The 17,203-nt window shown below is 45.6% G+C and overlaps 1 protein-coding gene across 1 annotated transcript in view; it reads right to left on the reverse strand.

The window, feature by feature from the left end:
• RELN (reelin) overlaps positions 1–17,203 on the reverse strand; it is a 1,711,021-nt gene that overhangs the window by 358,038 nt on the left and 1,335,780 nt on the right. The window contains exons 35-36 of the mRNA XM_078679027.1: positions 14,117–14,257; positions 13,823–14,000 (exon numbers count right to left, since the gene is read on the reverse strand). Of these exons, the coding sequence (XP_078535153.1) occupies positions 13,823–14,000; positions 14,117–14,257 (319 nt within the window). The remainder of the gene's footprint in view (positions 1–13,822; positions 14,001–14,116; positions 14,258–17,203) is intronic.

Here is a 17,203-nt window from a genome sequence, read left to right on the forward strand (position 1 = left end):
TTAAGGTGTGTCTCTTGGAGGGCCTTCACATCATGCATTTGGTCTAAAATATACTTCCACACTTTAGGTCTCTTTGCAGGGGAGTATTCCAAGTTAGTGTAGTGACCATCATGACCATAAAACTAGAGCTGTGCATCTTGGATAGCCTGTAAGCGGACCTACTCACCCTTCTCTCCTCCTGCTATGGTGGATAGCTGTAGTTACCCCTCTTCCCCTCTCTCCCATTACAATCCTAATCAAATAAAATCCCATGTATCATGGTACAAACAAAACAAACTCCAGAACAAACTCCAGATAAACAGATGAACTAGAACATACTTCTAGAAAATGCCTTAGCAAAAGGCGATGCCTCTTCTCATGTGTATTGGTGATCACCCGCTTAGGCATCATCATAGAAGAGTATGTCAACAGGAATTAAACAAATTGAGAGTAGCGAGAGAGAGCATTTTGTATAACAACTTAAGAACAAGCCCCCCGCTGGAGCCCCCACCCCATCACCACCCAAACTCCTTGTTCTCCAACATCCCTGTGAGACAAGAGACTACCCCGTGAAAAGCGACCATCATTCAGTATCCCAAGATTTATGGTGGGTACGCAACTTCTCGACTGGGTCTGCAACTGGATTTTGTCTTTTGTCTGCAGGGGGAGGGAGGACCCAAAGCTTCCCCACTACTCCCCTCTGCAGCTTGTCCTGAGGCAGGTGTAATATCCAAAATCCGTGTTGCATCTTGAAGTGCCTTAACATGGTGCGGTTTATTGTGGAGCTCAAATGCCAACTCAAAGGGGTAAGTCCAGCAATACCTGATGTTGTCTTGCCATAGCTTATCCGTGACCTGGTGAAACTGGAGATAATGTCCCAACGTAGCCGAAGCGATGTCTTGAAAGATAGAACAAGAAGCCCCCTGGAAGGAGACCACCTCTTGCCCCGCGCACCTTCAGCTTGGTCTCCCCCATTAATTCACTAAACAACCCAACCACAAAGGCCTCTAGATCGGGCCTTCCGCCCTTCTGCATGATTATGAATTTGAATATTGTCCCTGTGGGATCTGTTTTCCAAGTCTTCGCATTTCAGTATGGAGGACTGAAGTTGCCCCTTGATATGGTTTACTTTTTCCTCTACCGAGTCAGTGCATTGTTCTAGCTCCTGCAGCTTGGTTTACATGTTCAGAGTCCTCCTGCCCACCAAATCAACATAATTTTGAAGGGCCGCTAAGCAATTGTTAATGTCTGATCACAGCGATTCCAGGGAGGTAGCCATATCTGCTTTTAGCTCTTCATGTACTTCTTCTTTAAAATCTTTCAGAGAGCTAAGGATGTCTTCTTTGGTTAGAGCCAAGGTCTCTAGTGTATCAGGCTATCAGTGTAGCAGGTAGGTGCCACTTGGGTATAATACCTAGATAGTTATTATGTGCCTTCTTTGGTAGCATAACACTCCCACAGCCCAACCAGGTTGGCCCCCTCAGCTACAGATCATTGCAAAACCTATGCACAGGGTCAATCCAGGGAGTTCCCTAGTGAGTGGCACCTATGATGGGTAGTTACTAGGCCAAATACCTAATTAATATGCTGGGTGTCCATAATCGTGTTGCTCAGTGTGGGACCCAAGCAGCAGGTGGTTACCAGCCTGACAGTGCCCTGGTCATGCTTGAGGACTGGTTTTGAAGTGAGGGGCTTGTTTAAAGATCAGTAGTGCCTCCCTTCAGCCGCCATTTCTCCCAAGGTCTAACAAGGATATTTCCATTACCAAATCTGGTGGGGTGTTAGGCAGCAATGAGGGCAGATCTCTAGCACATTCAAACTTCAGGCCCTGTCAGAGGCGAAGCCCGCAGTGGAGAGCGGGGGCAAAGCAGTCACACAACTACCCCTCCTGTGAGGCCTCCAGGTGGCTCACCGTCACTTGATTGTTGCTAATTAAAGCTGCAGTGCGGGCTCAGCAGCAGTGCTCCGGGACCTGGAAAGCTTCTCGGCGACCCTCCAGGCTACCATCTTGGGATCAGACACCAGGTGCAGACAGTGCATTCCATAGCTCCTGGTAGCGGCGGAGACTCACATCTCCTGTCCGCCTCCTCAGCCCCAAACCCAGCAGCCCCCCGCAGTCAAATTTGGTAGGTTCCGCTGCTCAAGGGGAGGCCCCCCGACTCAGCCGCCTACCAGCCTTGTGTCGCAGGTCCGGCCCCGGTCAGGGAACTCCTCTGCCCGGGTGCAGCGATCCAGCATTGGGGGTTTTTCAGGTGCCCTCCTTCCACCGCCACTTCACCACCTTCCAGGGAGGGCCCCCGCTCAGCCTTGTGATGCGACCTCCCGACTCCTCTGGCAGCTCTCCCAGTTAAGGCCCCGACAGGGCCTCTCAGCCGACAGGCTCGTTCCACCGCTAGTCCCAATCCTCCTGCATTCGCAGGGAAGGCAGTCGTTTTCCTCCTCTGCCTGGTATCCCGCACTTTTCAGAGGTTTTGGCAGTCCCCTCTCGTCTCCATTCCCTTAGATGAGCCTCAATATCCCTGTTATTCCATGGAATACCGCGGAGCCCTCGTGATTCACATCCACTCTGCCATCTTGGTTGGCCATGCCCCAATATGTGCATTTTTATAAATCTTTCCCCAGAGTTCAATGACGGATTGCATTTTAATTCATTTATCAGACTACACACACTGTTAGTGTTCTGACATATATAGAGAAAGTGGCAAATCTGTACTAAACTGTGAGACAAATTATAGAGTCCATAATGGGGATCCCAATAAACTCACATACAGTGTAATAGACTGTAGACAGTTAGAGGGGAAGACAAAGAGAAATCACTGGGGAGTTTGGAATTTAGATATATTTTGCAATTCGAGATGAAGAAACCTCATGGACTTAATGTTGATGAGATAATATATACCCACTTGTAATGCTGCTAGATCGATTGATGCAATACTATTGGATTTTGAGTTTACATTACTTTAGCAAATGTTATCTTTATTATAATTTCAGGAATGCAGTCGGAGTAGAGGATGGACAGCATTATACACTGATGAGAAGCTGTATCATTTTATGAAGATAGTGGAAAACGAAACAAGTTATGGAAAGTTTGCCCATTGGGGCCATTAGTTGTTTAGTAATATTAATTTCATACAAGGACTTTTTTTCTAATAGGCTATTTGAAAGTATCAAAATGTATTCTGTTTAAAACGGTTTCTTTGTGTTTGATTTTTGTGCATATTGTTTTCCCACTAGGGTGTAATAACAGCAGATGAATTACTTGTATGGTCTTATATCACACAAATCTTTAATATGATTCCACTGTTTTCATCAGATTGTGAGAAATTAATACAGTGCTGGAAGTAGGTATGGCATTTTATACCACTCCAAGATGGTGCTTGAGTTTCAATATTGTATTGAGTTCTTGTCCATGTTTGACTAAACAATGCATGTTAAATGTGGGGCAAAGTAATGGAGTCGGCGTCATGATAAAGGCAAAGGTGGCCAAAACGAATTGACGATTTATTGTTTTCTGACTTGAGTTTGATTGAGAATAAAATGTTTCACTGCTCGGAGTGCCATTCTCGTTCTTCACAAAAAGGGAACTGGAGTTGGAGAAATTAATTAATATATATATCTATATCATATATTATATCAGGGTATATTCAGTGGAAATGCAATTTCTGAGAACAAAAGAAAACATTGAGGGGCAGATTTACAAGCCCCGTACGCCAGGCGTAAGGCTTGACGCACCATGTTAAACATAGGCAGGGTTGGCACAGTGCTGGAGTTGCGTCGCACCCACGACACATCCCCAGCACTGCGCCATTGTTACCGCAGCAAATGCGACACGCATCTGCATTTCCTTACGCCATGATGCGCCACATTGTAAATGCGGCACATCCGTGGTGGCGCAAGGATTGAGATGTGTGTCGCAAGTTTTCTGCTGCATCCCTGCTGATTTGCAGGGATGCGCCAGGAAACGTAAATCTTCCCCATGTCAGTAGGATAAATATAGTAAAAATAAGTTAATATGTTCTCTTCGTTTCTATCAGGATAATACGTGTAATTGAAAAGGTCAGTCTCTTTCCACACCCCACTAGAAAGCATCATCAACCTGAGAAGAAGTCACAGCTGAGAGGCCAGGCTTTCTGCACCCTGTACTACTCACACGCAAAAACAAAACAATGGTGTAAGTATATAGTGCAACCCTTTATCACATTCTACTATATACACTTCTGAACCAAACACCTCTTATCCCAGACAACATTATTAACTCATATGGTACTGTTATTCTTAATACTACTGAATTAAACATTTATTTGAGCCTGAGGAAAGGTTATGGACTATGAATAAAATGAATAGTTTCTTACCTGTCGGTGTAGTTTTGCAGCTTGAAGATCTTTCTGGATTCACTATGCTGCGCATTATTCCGCGGTCTAGTGGTTGGGTCCGGAATCGTAGTCTTTTCTTTGTTTTTTGTTTTTTTTCATAGCCCAGGTGGGCGTTGACATCCCACCTTTCGGTGTACTTCCTGTGACGTTGGTACGCTTCCTGCGGAAACTCCCACCTTGGGGTGCCATCTTCGGATTCTTTTTTTCTCGTTTTGTGTTCTGTTTGCGAATCCTTTGGCAATGTTCAAGTAAGTGATTTATCTGCTATGTCCTTCAAGGTGTCTGTTTCTGTATTGTCCTTGTATTACCACCTGCTTCTCCAGCCTCATCTTTCTGGCGGAGGTTGGTGGGTTCGCTAGTGAATCCAGAAAGATCTTCAAGCTGCAAAACTACACCGACAGGAAAGAAACTATTCATTTTGAGCGTGAATCTTTCTGGATTCACTATGCTGTGCATGGACTTTGTAGCGGTTTGTTATGTTTATGGCGGCTGGGTGGAAGATGAGCGTTGGTTGTTGAATATATGTTGAAGCACCTTCTGTCCTACTTGTGCTTCCTTGTTCATTTGTATATCCACACAGTAGTGCTTAGTGAACGTGCGCACTGAAGCCCATGTTGCCGCCAGGCATATGTCTTGAATGGGTGTGTTAGCCAGGAAGGCTATCGTTGCTCCTTTCTTCCTAGTAGAGTGGGCCTGCGCCCCTTCTGCTAGTTCTTGGTCTGCTTGCTTGTGGCAGAATTGTACAGTTTGTGCGATCCATCGTGCAATGGTTCCCTTTGTTACTGGTTTACCCAGGAAACTGGTTGCGAAGGACACAAAGAACTGTTTTGTTTTTCTGTGCTCCTTGGTTCTTTCTATGTAGTGCAATACCGCCCTTCTAGCGTCCAGAGTGTGCAGTGCCCTTTATGCGCTTGTGGTTGGTTTCTGAAAGAAGCTTGGTATTTGTACCGTCTGGTTGATGTGAAACCTAGACACCGCCTTTGGCATAAAGTGTGGGTCAGTTCTCAACCTATCATTGTGTATCTGGATGTAGGGTTCTTGCAGCGTCAGCGCCTGTAGTTCGCTCACCCTGCGCAGCGAGGTGATTGCCACCAAGAAGGCTGTTTTCATTGTCAGCATTTGTAGGGAGGCCTTATGAATGGGCTCAAAAGGAGCTTTCATGAGCTCCGTTAGGACTAAGTTAAGGTTCCAGGCCGGTGGCGGCATCCTCTTTGGCGGTGCAATCCTCTTTGCCCCTTCCAGGAATCTCTTTACTACCTGTGATGTAGAGAAACTCTTCCTCGTTTCTCCTCTCGTGTAGGCTACAATCGCTGCTAGGTGTACTCTCAGCGAGGATGAACATAGTTTTGCCTTCAGCAGGTGCGTGAGATACCTTAGCCCCGTTGATTCTCTTGTCATCTTTTTGTGTAGCTTCTTCCTGCTGCACCATAGAGTAAACCTCTTCCATTTCGCCACATAGCACCTTCGTGTGCTAGGTCTCCTTGCCTCTTGTAGTAGCCGTAGGGTGCTCTCAGGTAATTTCAGGTGCGCAAACTCTATGTCTTCAGGAGCCACACTGCTAGGCTGAGGTTCTCTGGTTCTGGGTGCAGTACTTCTCCGTTTTGCATGGAGAGTAAGTCTTTCCTATTCCCGAACTTGTGGGGAGCGCCTTGTGCCATTTCCATTATCTGTGAGTACCAGGTCTGCCTGGCCCACTGTGGTGCCACCAGGATCAGGGTCATGTTGCTGGTTCTGCACTTGTTGAATACTCTGTGTATCAGGAGTATTGGGGGAAAAGCGTAGGCAAATGTCTTTGACCAGCTTATCCCCAGGGATCCTTCCCCTGGCTACCTGGATGTGAAGCTTTGTCATTTTGCATTGTGGCGTGTTGCAAACAGGTCTATTGTTCCCCACCTTGTGAATAGCTTTTGCGTTTCCTGTGCATTGAGCTCCCACTCATGGGATGCCGATGTCTGTCTGCTGAGCCAGTCTGCTTCCTCATTGACCTTCCCTGGTAGGTGTATGGCTAGCAGGTCTATTTTTAGTGGGATTGCCCATCTCCATATCTCCTGTGCTAGGTTCGATAGTGGGGCTGACTGTGTTCCTCCCTGCTTGTTGATGTAGAACATCGTTGTTGTGTTGTCTGTTTGGATCAACACTCTCTGGTTGTACAGTTTTGTCTGGAAGGCTTTCAGGGCGAGGAACACTGTCTTTAGTTCCAAGTAGTTGATGTGTTTGACCGCATCCGCTGGAGTCCACAGACCCCTCACCCTGAGCTTGCTCATGTGTGCTCCCCATCCCTTCTGGGATGCGTCTGTGGTGATGGTCACTATTGAGGTTGGTGGTGTTAAAGGTTTCCCCTCTGTTATGTTTTCCCTGTTCCACCACGACATCTCCTCCTGCACTGCGTGCGTTACAACCACTAGGTCTTCCCAACTTCCTGTAGCTTGTGACCATTGTTCTTGCAGCCATTCCTGGAATGGTCTCATGTGTAGCTGTACATTTGGGACCAGATGTATGCAGGAGGCCATCATGCCCATGACCTTGCTCGCTGTCCTCACTGTTAGAGCTCGCCCCTTCTGGTAGAGGCGCGTCTCCTTCAGCAGGGCCAGTGTCCTCTTCTCACTGGGGAACACCTTGCTCTGTATGGTGTTGATCTGTGCTCCTAGGAAGATTTTTACTTGTTCTCGTTCCATGGAGGATTTCCCCCAGTGAATGGAGAATCCCAGGACCACCAGTGTATTTGTCACGCGTTGTGCGTGCTCCTTGCATGTCCGGTGCGAACTTGCCCTTATTAGCCAGTCGTCTAGGTAAGGGTATACATGGATCCCTTCCCTCCTTAGGTGCGCGGCCACTGCTGCCAGGCACTTTGTGAAGACCCTTGGCGCGGATTTTAGTCCGAATGCTAGGGCTGTGAACTGGTAGTGATCTTTGTTGATGGTAAATCTTAGTCGATGTTTGTGCCGCCTGTTCATTGGGATGTGCAGGTAGGCATCTTTGAGGTCTATGGTTGCCATGAAGTCTCTGTCTTTTATCTGAGGAATGACCTCTTCTAGAGACGTCATCTTGAACTTTTGTGTTTTCATGAACTTGTTTAGGAACCTTATGTCTAGGATGGGCCTCAGTGTTTGGTCCACCTTTGGTACCAGGAAGTAGGTTGAGTACACCCCCTTGTTCCTTTCTCGGTATGGTACTGGTTCGATGCCCTCCTTTTCGAGGAGTTTCTTTGCTTCCTTTTGAAGTAGCTCCAGCTCTATTCTTGACTTCATCTTCTTTTTTGGTTTCCTGTTTGGCGGCGTCTTTTCCAGTTCTATGCAGTTTCCAAACTGTATAATGTTGAGTATCCAATTGTCTGTGGTTATCTTCTTCCACTCCTGGAAGAAATGACTTAGCCTGCCTCCTACTGGCGTTACATGTTCATCAATGTTCTGACCCTGTAACCCTGTTTTGGTCTTGTTGTGCTCCACCCCGGGAGGGTTTCTGTGGGTGGGCACGTATTGCGTGACGGAGTCACTTAGAGGTGGGTTGTTGTCCCCCTCTCCTATTTTGTCCACATCCGTTCCCTCTCCCGCGAAAGGACTGGCCGCTTTGCTGGTGGTGCCAAGTTTGTTTTTGGTGTCCCTGCTGTGTTTGGCTGTCGCCATGGTGTGACTGTTGGAATGTCTGGTGTGACGTTCCTGGTTGGTTTCCCCCTCTTCCGTTCGGTCTCCGTGACGGGTACCCCTCTTGGCTCCCCTGAATTGTAAGGCCCCCTGGACCTTGCAGTTTCAATTTCTTTTTTGAGCTGGGTGAGTTTTTCATCCACCAGTGCCCCAAACAGTGTCTCCCATTGAATGGGGTGCATAGGATGTTGTGTTGTACCTCCAGTTTGAACCTGAGATCCTGAGCCAGGCTTGTCTTCTCTCAGTAATGCCCAACATCATCAGTCTGCTGGACGTGTCAGCTCCATCCAAGGCTGTTTTGAGGCACGAATTTGCTACATTTTTCCCCTCTTCCACAAGGTGTGAGGCTCTTTGCTGGTACTCGTCAGGGAGATGCTTGAGCAGCTGCCCGATCTCATCCAGGATTTGGTATTGGTGCCTGTTTAGCAGTGCGTTTGAATTCACCATGCACCACAGCATTGCGGCATTTATTTCAATCTTCCTTCCAGTTAGGTCCATCCTCCTGCTTTCCTTGTCAGGTGGTGGCCCAGATGTTGTTGGCACATTTACCCTTTTCCTGGCAGTTGCACAATAATGGAGTCTGCTGTGACCGACCCTAGGATGTAGGGAGGGTCCTTGGAGGAGTTTTTGTACTTTTCTCTGTCCTGGGCGTGACGGATCTGCATGTTGCCGGCTCCTTGAACGCCTGCTTCCCCTGGGCCATGACACTCTCAAGCATGGGTAGGTACTGGCTCTAGTTTGCGTGGGGAGCAGTGTTTCTAAGAGGCATACTGCTTTTTGTTTTTCCTCATCGAGCTTGACCCCAAAAGCTGTTGCCACGTTCTTGATGACCATATTGTACACTCCAATGCCATCTGGCGGTGAAGGCCTCGAAGGGTACGTGTCCACGGCCTCTTCTGGGCTCTCGGTGTCGAGGTCAGGTCCTGTGTTCCCGATGATGTCGAGCCCAGGATCGTTCTCTGATCGTCGTCGCCCTCCTCCTCGAAGTAGAAGGCTTCTTCCTCCGGATTTTCCAGAAACTCGGGGCTTTTAGAAGGTCCTTCGACGTCAAAGTCCTCCTCCTCATCTATTTCGACGACCAGCGTCTTCGGTTTCGACGAATTGCGAATTTCTTCATCTTCTCATCGAACTCCTTTTTCCTCTGGAGGATGTTATCCATCTCGGCCTCGAGCAGCCTTTTATTTCTCTCCATTTCAGCGGCCTGCTCGGCGTCGAAATGTTCAGCCGTTCTCTTCGACGTATACGTCGACGTCGAGACGGGTTTTGGGTCTCTTGTCGACGTCGAAGCGACCTTCGGGTCCTTCTCTTTCGAAGCCGAACGTTCCTTTTCGGGACGTGCTTCGACGACCTTGGCTTTTCTCCAGTCTTCGCAGCCTGGGAGTCCTTGTTGAAGGATCCACTGGGCTGTTTGTCTTTGGATGCAGCTGCAGCCGTCTAAATTTTCGGTGCCAGTGCTCTCTTCAAGGACTTAGACTCTGATTTTCGAGAGTCTGGCTCAAACCTTCGAATGTCTGTCGGGGCTTTAGGGGCCGTCGAGTCTCCTACCTCTTTAGAAATCTTCTTATCGGTCTCTGCGACCATGTAGTCATCGTCTTCACCAGCGAGGTTGTCTTCCTCGTCGGTCGAGAGCCCCAGGTCTCGAAGGGACGGTAGTTGGCCCTTGCCTTGCATGTTGTAGTTGGCCCTTCTTTCTCGCTCTCTAACCCGGAGAGTTTCCGGTGTGAATGCGGAGCAGGCGTAGCAGTCTTTGCTCTCGTGGTCGACCGGTAGGCAGAGGTTACAAACCGGGTGCTGGTCCTTCTGCGCGTATTTGTGGTGGCAGTTACGGCAGAATTTAAAAGGTGTCTTGTCCATTTCTCACGCTAAGGGGGCCCCCTGTGTGTGCATTCTCCATTGGACGTCGAAGTTCTCCTTCTTTTTCGTCGTCCTGCTCGATGGTGTAGTTTCTCGTCATCTTCTCAATCCTTTTCATGCAAAAATCATCTTTTCTGCGTCTTCTTTCTCCATAACTCTGGAGCTCTTTCGGGAACGATCCAGACCCAATGCCGGAAAAAAGAATCTGAAGATGGCGCCCCTAGTTGAGAGCTTCCGCAGGAAGCGTGCCGACGTCACAGGAAGTACACCGAAAGGTGGGACGTCGATGCCCACCTGGGCTATGAAAAAAACAAAAAAACAAAGAAAAGACTACGATTCCGGACCCAACCACTAGACCGCGGAATAATGCACAGCATAGTGAATCCATTAAGATTCACGCTGCAAAACTGTCTGTGAAGCCAATGGCAACAAATCATTCTGGTGAGCGGTCAGAGCCATCAGAGTTAGTGGTACAATACAAAGTCATACAACAGAATTATACATTATTTGAGTCTGAGAAAAGATCTTAGAAGAGAGATTACTCCCACTTCACATACTAGTATGGACACGCATCACCTACACACTACTACTACTACGACTACTAATAAAACTAGTATGGCACAATACAAATTCACTTTGGAAATGATGTGTGCAGACACAATACAACCTTTAGTCATCCTACCATATATACATTGAAAATGAAATATTCATTTATTTTGAAAAAAATCTTAGAGATTCACTGAAAATACCAAAGGTTAAAGTAATGTAGTTAGGTATGATAAAAAGATCTATTTTTGATTTTTTTTAAAACCATAGAAATTCTTTGGAAAAAACTAAAGTTATAGTAATATTGATAAAAACATCTATTTTTGTCTAAAAAAAACTTCGAAATTCACTGAAAAAAACAAATGTTAAAGTGACTTCATAGTTAGGTGAATATGTCAGTCACAACATGAACTAAAAAAACTATAGAAATTCACCAGTTTTAGTTAGAAGAGCAAACTATAAATTGTGCCCCTGCCATGCACTGCTTATGACCTCATATGTTACATCACTCATGATATGTTTTATAACATCATTGGGACATCATTGATGACATCATTGATAACATCACTGAAGACATTATCCAAGCTTCTTTTGTACACATTGCTCTATAAACTAGTATGGCATTAGAGGCCTAAAAGTTAGTACAAAATAGATCAGAATAATATGAAGCATCATTAATGCCAACACAGATACAACTCCCTTAGGCAAGCATGTGTTATGTACAACATTGACCTTATACCATACACTTCACGGGTAGCCAGTTCACAATAACTATCAATAACAATAAAAAGGAACCCTCATTACATGCAATGTTCAATCTATAACTGTTCAGAGAAAGCCAAGTTACTCAACACACTCAACTTCTGTTCCAAACGTAATGCCCCTCTATGGACAGCTTCTATCAAACCCCTCACAGTCACCAAACCTACAGTGAGAAATTAAGTGGATATGAACAGAAAAGTGGGTACTATAAATAGTGTTTACTCAAAGGAGAGAGTTTACTCTGTACTACACTATTTGCAGACAGTGAAACTCTCCTGAGAAATGCACCACAGAGTATTACAATGTATCATCTAAAAACAGTGTACACCCTATGCAACATATATGCTTTAGATAGCGCGAACTAGACCCGAGACATCGGGTATCAGAGCACTTTATATGAGCACCAGTCTCGTTACAGTAGGAGACATTCATTTTTGTTAGGCATGGGGAGATTAAGTGATTTGCCCAGAATCACATGATGTTGAGCGTCGTTGCAGAGACTGGAACCCGGGTCCCCAGCTTCGAGGACGACCTCTTTAGCCATAAGGCTACATCCTCTCCCCTGGAAAAAGACACTATTTGCTTAACCTCTTCGCTGCGGCGGCAATTCCGCCACAGCGCTAGGGGTGTGGGGGGGCCGCACGGCGCTCCGATGCTGGTGACGGAACCGCTCCATCATGAGCCTCGGGTGCGCTGTGCTGATGACGGAGCGGTTCCGTCACGGCCTCGCCCGCTCAACAGAAGATCCAGCGCAGGCGCAGAATCCGCTCCGCGCAGGAGCGCCGAGCGGGCCGTGACGGAACCGCTCTGTCACCAGCACAGCGCGTCCGTGGCTGGTGACAGAGCGGTTCCGTCACCAGCATGGGAGGGGCTAAAATAACCATGGTCTGAAGGTGCTAAAGACCATACTACCTTCAGCCTTCATACTGTGGTGAGAACAGAAAGCCTATCTTCAGAAGCAAAAGAGGCACATGTACATAAGTTAGGACCCGGTGCACGCAGTCTTCAATGTTATGTAGACATTGTCATGCTGAGATGATTCTTTCCAGTATCTCAAGGCTTCCTAAAATACTTAGAAAGACGCAGAAGTGTAAAAAACACTTGGATCAGGATGTGCCCTTATCATGGGAATGCAAAGGAATGAAGAGAGGGATTTGTGATTTTAAAAGGGAGCTTCAGAATACTAAGTGAGCGGTCGTAAGACAGTGAGACCGAGTGGTGAAGCATTTCCATTTTGAATGTTACGCAGATACATACAGTGACATAGATGACAAAGACCTGTGAGGCAAAGGAGAATAGAAGGAAGAGACAGTTTAAAAGTACGTGACATCCACAGGAGCTTGGAGAGCGGGAATGGTCAGATTTTATCAGCTCTGATGAAGCGACACAGGCCGTGAAACGTGTTAGCTGTAAAAATTGTGTTAAAGCCCACAGAGAATCTGTGATTAATCATCCGAGTACATCATTGTGAGACACTTATGGATTTTATATGGGTACTGAACTCTCAGTGTTTATATATGATGGCTCTGGACTGGTATCCAGAGAATGAGATTGCGTTGGGTGTGAAACCTTACACCAGTTTTTATATCTTACAAATGTATATACACACACACCAGTATTTTAATTGGAAATACATGTCTTTTTTAAATTGTTCATATCCTAATTTTAACTAGCTCATTGTCCGCTCTCAAATTAGCACACCTCCATTATAAAGAACAGCACTCTTTATACAGCCTTCATTTTTAAATCAGTGCGAGGTTCTGTACATTTTGAAGTTATTTTTCTACAGCATTGACTTCATAATCAATGGACAAAGTGAGAAATATAGCAAACCACTGAAACAGTAGCTAAGATATTTTATCAATATGCACCAGGGTAATTGGACTGAATCTTAGCCTATGCCAGAGTTTGAATGAAATATCGACCAACTCTGTTCAGAAAGCGAATGAACATGCTACTGTGTTGAGGCACAAAATCCCTGTAGTATTTTGCTAGAATCTTCAAGTCCTGTACCAGTGACTAAAGCATAATGACACAGCTTCATCAGTTGTACACGATTTGAAAGAACCTCTTACTCAATCAGAAGGAGAATAAACGAAGTATGCGGATGTTATTAGCCAATAACCCCCTGGTTGCCAGTTTGGAGAAAATGTACACATCTGTGATATACAACCACAATATAATGCCCATTATTAGGTTAACAAGGTAATAAATCCAGTGGTGGTGAGATTGTTATTTAATTTCCACTGGAAAACTATTTCATGACCATGGCTAAAACCAACTAGGATAGAGTGAAATCTGCAACCCATGAGTCCTCTAGAGGTGGGCATTTGAACTGAGTTTTGCACATAGGATATTTTGTATTTCAAATTCTGAAAAGAGTACCTTTATTATTTATCAGCATACTGAGGGTGGTCATGCAGATCGTTTGATTGTGCAATTTAAACTCTACTTTACAGAGAAACTCTGTAGTTACGCCTTTCTAAATGAAAGGGGAGATTTGAGGGAGATACTTTTAGGTTGGTTGGTAGACAGGCTCAAAGGAATTATAAACAGCCCTTATGAGGAGTTTCTGCAAAATACCTCAGAGTAAAGAATGTGAATTGACGCCTGTCTATGAACAAATCAGACACTTTAAGGTAAGTTTTTACGAAAAAACAATCTCACCCCTTTGAAGATGAGTGCAGTTCCAGATTTGATTGTTTCGCCATTCAAATTTCCTCTCTCTGCTCCGTACACTTCAGGCCACAGGTCTGGGTGGAGGTTTCCATTGAAGTCATCTTTCAGCATGGAGGGCAGTGGAGCAGTGGGGACGCAGTAAGGACCACTAAACCCCCTGTCACACCTGAAATGAATTCAGAGTAGGAAAGAAGATGATGGTTGGCTGCCTAGTGGAATGATACACCGTTCAGTTGGCTTATGTTTGCATAATCATCCAATTTCATAAAATGTAGTGCTTACACACAGCGGCCTGCATCACAGATTCCATGACCAGAACACATCCATGGGCACCCGTAGGCCAAGGCCACATTGTCAATTGACCACATATCAGCACCCGGAGTGTAGTCCTTTTGAATCCATCTAAAGCGTGTCCGAGGTGAGCTAGATACAAAAAAGAGTCAGATCAATCGACTTGCAGTCAGAAAACTTGACTTCAATGCTCAAATCACGATTAAATGCATTTCCTTTGTTTCTGCTCAGATCCTCCCACACCAAAATATGCATCATGAATTCTACCCATATCCACCTAGACCCTTGTAATACAAGTGATAATTCATTCTTCGAGAGCTTTTACAATGTGTCTTGCAGTGCCTGAAAGTCACTTTAAGAGGCCTGTAGTGTACAGTAAACCCTAAACTCAGATTCTTCTTCCCAGGTAGTGAAAGAGAACACAGGCCCACGCTCCATATTCCATCACACCGGTCATCCTAGCACAAGACGAGTACAGTAGAGACATCATCTATATGAGCTTCGGTCACTCAACTGAAAAGATGTTGCAAGAATGTGGTACTTTTCGAGCCTCATTCTTACCCCAGCATCCCTGCCCCCAAGGTACACCACTTTTACCCCAGCCCCTTCATTTCCCCCAAAAGAATACATTTTCACTGTTCCACTTGGGAATGGAGTGGCCGGGTGAGCCAGAGGTGGAAGGCGCGCATTTCCAACTGCTTCAGTCTTACAAGTATGACTCCTTATAGCACAGAAGGTTCTGCACTTCTGCTCAAGCGATGTCCTGATGCTGCAGTTCCATCCTGGTCTACAGATCCCTGTGCAGCTTTGTATTTGCTGGAGAGAGGGCTGAGCGCATTTGGGGGGCTCGCAGATCTACACTGCTCAAATGGCTTATAGCGTACACACCCACACGGAGTAGAAGGGGTCCAGAAGCGGAGGATGAGGCGGAATATATCATTTTGGCTCTGTATAATACAAACATTATTCAAAGGCCTCTTCTGGAACAGTAGAATGCATTACTTACTTTCTTCAATACTCCTTCTGTTGGATACTCAATCTAAACTCATCTTTCAAATTCCTTAGGCACAAGACAAGATCCGGAACTTTTCATAGCTTTGGCTCCAGTATGCCAGCAGGTGACACCATTGGATTCCATAGTGGACTTACAGTGTCTCTGGAAATTACAGCACAAAGTTGTATATAGATTCACCCCTGTATGCTGACGTCAGTTTCTTTAGGAAATCTTCTGCCTCCTCAGACATGGATCCACCGTGACAGATTGCAAGTTATTCACTTTACGCCACTCAGATGTACCACACTCCACTATACGCCACTACACTGCACGTTATTTCAGAACAGGATATTCCAATATATGCCTCTACACTGTACAACACTCCAGTGTATAGCAATCCACTGTATGCCACTACGGTGTATGACAATAAACTCTACAATATTTACAGGACATAATTTCACCTTACCACACTCCTCTGTAAGCTATCTCACTGGATAACATGGCACAGTGCACCACTATCAGAAGTGTACTTCCACCAGGAAGGCCTGTGGGACTAAGTGAGTGAAATGTCACTCCCTGTAGACTTGATTTTTTAAACAGTAAAGCCAGGTGAAGGTGTGTATGGATGCACATGGAGCAGCCTGGCAGATGTCCAACACCAGACTAATTCTTGCTAATGTCCTCTTGATAGCCTTGGCCCTGGTGGAATGAGCTTGATGGCTGTTAGGAGGCTCCTTTTTCTGACCAGGTCATGTTATGTTTTAAGCACAGGATAATCCACTTAGACGTCTGAACTGGTTCTCCTTTCTAAGTACTGGCAAAGTCAATACAAAGCTGATCATCTACCCGTGCTCCTTAATGTGCTTGATGTAAAGCCTAAGAGTTGTTTTTGGGTCCTGATGGTGAAGCCTCTTCTCTTTCTTAGAAGGGTAAGACAGAAGCAAAAATCACAGGAAGAGTGATAGAATATCCCAAGTGGAAGGGCGACACCACCTTCGGCAAGGAGAAGCCATGAGTTTAAAGCATCAACTCGTCTGGAAAGAAGTCAGTATACAGAGGTTATACTGACCGGCGCCTGTGATGTACACTGACAGTATGCAGAAGTAATTGTAAAATTGAATACCTTCTTAATGGTCAGAAATCCTTATAAGCAACTGTGCAGAAGCTCAAAGGGCATGCACATCTAGAAAGTGAGTGCCAAATTAGGAACCTTTGAGGCACATACATGAGCCTCTTCAAGAAAATCATCACAGCTGGTGACTAGAATAACAAAAATTGGTTGGGCAAATACTGAAAGGCTGAAAGGGGCAAAAAATAACCTTTACTGGTCCCCACTGTAAAGCCGTGCTGTGACAAAGATAAAACAAACATTTAACCATCAGACAGTTGGCCTGAAGAGGATCAATTTCACAGATATTACACAAGAGCTCAAACGTCACCCGGTGAACTAAATAAATAGACTGTGTAGATGGGGATCTAGCCGCAACAATAACACCCATCCTTCAGCGTGCAGATCAAACCTGCTCAGGTGATGCTGCTCATTCTTGAAGAGGGATGTTCTGGAGATTTGATTGCAGGCCTCTGCCTTGTTGCTGAGACAAAGAGAGGTATTCAGATTGGAGGCAAATGTTCAGGCTCAGTAGGTCGGAGTACCACACTCTCCTGGCCCAATCCACGGTTCTTAGGATGAATTGAGCCCACTCCTTCCTGATCATCCAGGACTAACTTGTATGTGAAAGTCCAATCCAAATAAACCGTTGCACTTCTTTGTTTTTAACGTTATTCTCTTTGGAGATAAGAGATTGGACTAATTGGCGGTGCCGAAACTCAAATGAATTGAAAGGTTCAAGATGTTAGCATGGACTCCACCATTGGAAGAAAAAGAAAAGTTTTTGACAACTGCACTTTTTACTTTTTTTTTTACAAATCAATCCTGCACTGCCCAACATCACAATTTTTTGACATTGTACAATAACACCAACTCTCTATCTTACTAACAAAGCAGTCATCCAGAGAACATTGCTCAAAGGCATTGCTATCAATGGAGCACCCGGTGCACTGTCACCGGTATCCAGAGGCATGAG

This window comes from Lissotriton helveticus, chromosome 1_1, assembly GCF_964261635.1.
Source record: "Lissotriton helveticus chromosome 1_1, aLisHel1.1, whole genome shotgun sequence".
Taxonomy (NCBI): Eukaryota; Metazoa; Chordata; class Amphibia; order Caudata; family Salamandridae; genus Lissotriton; species Lissotriton helveticus.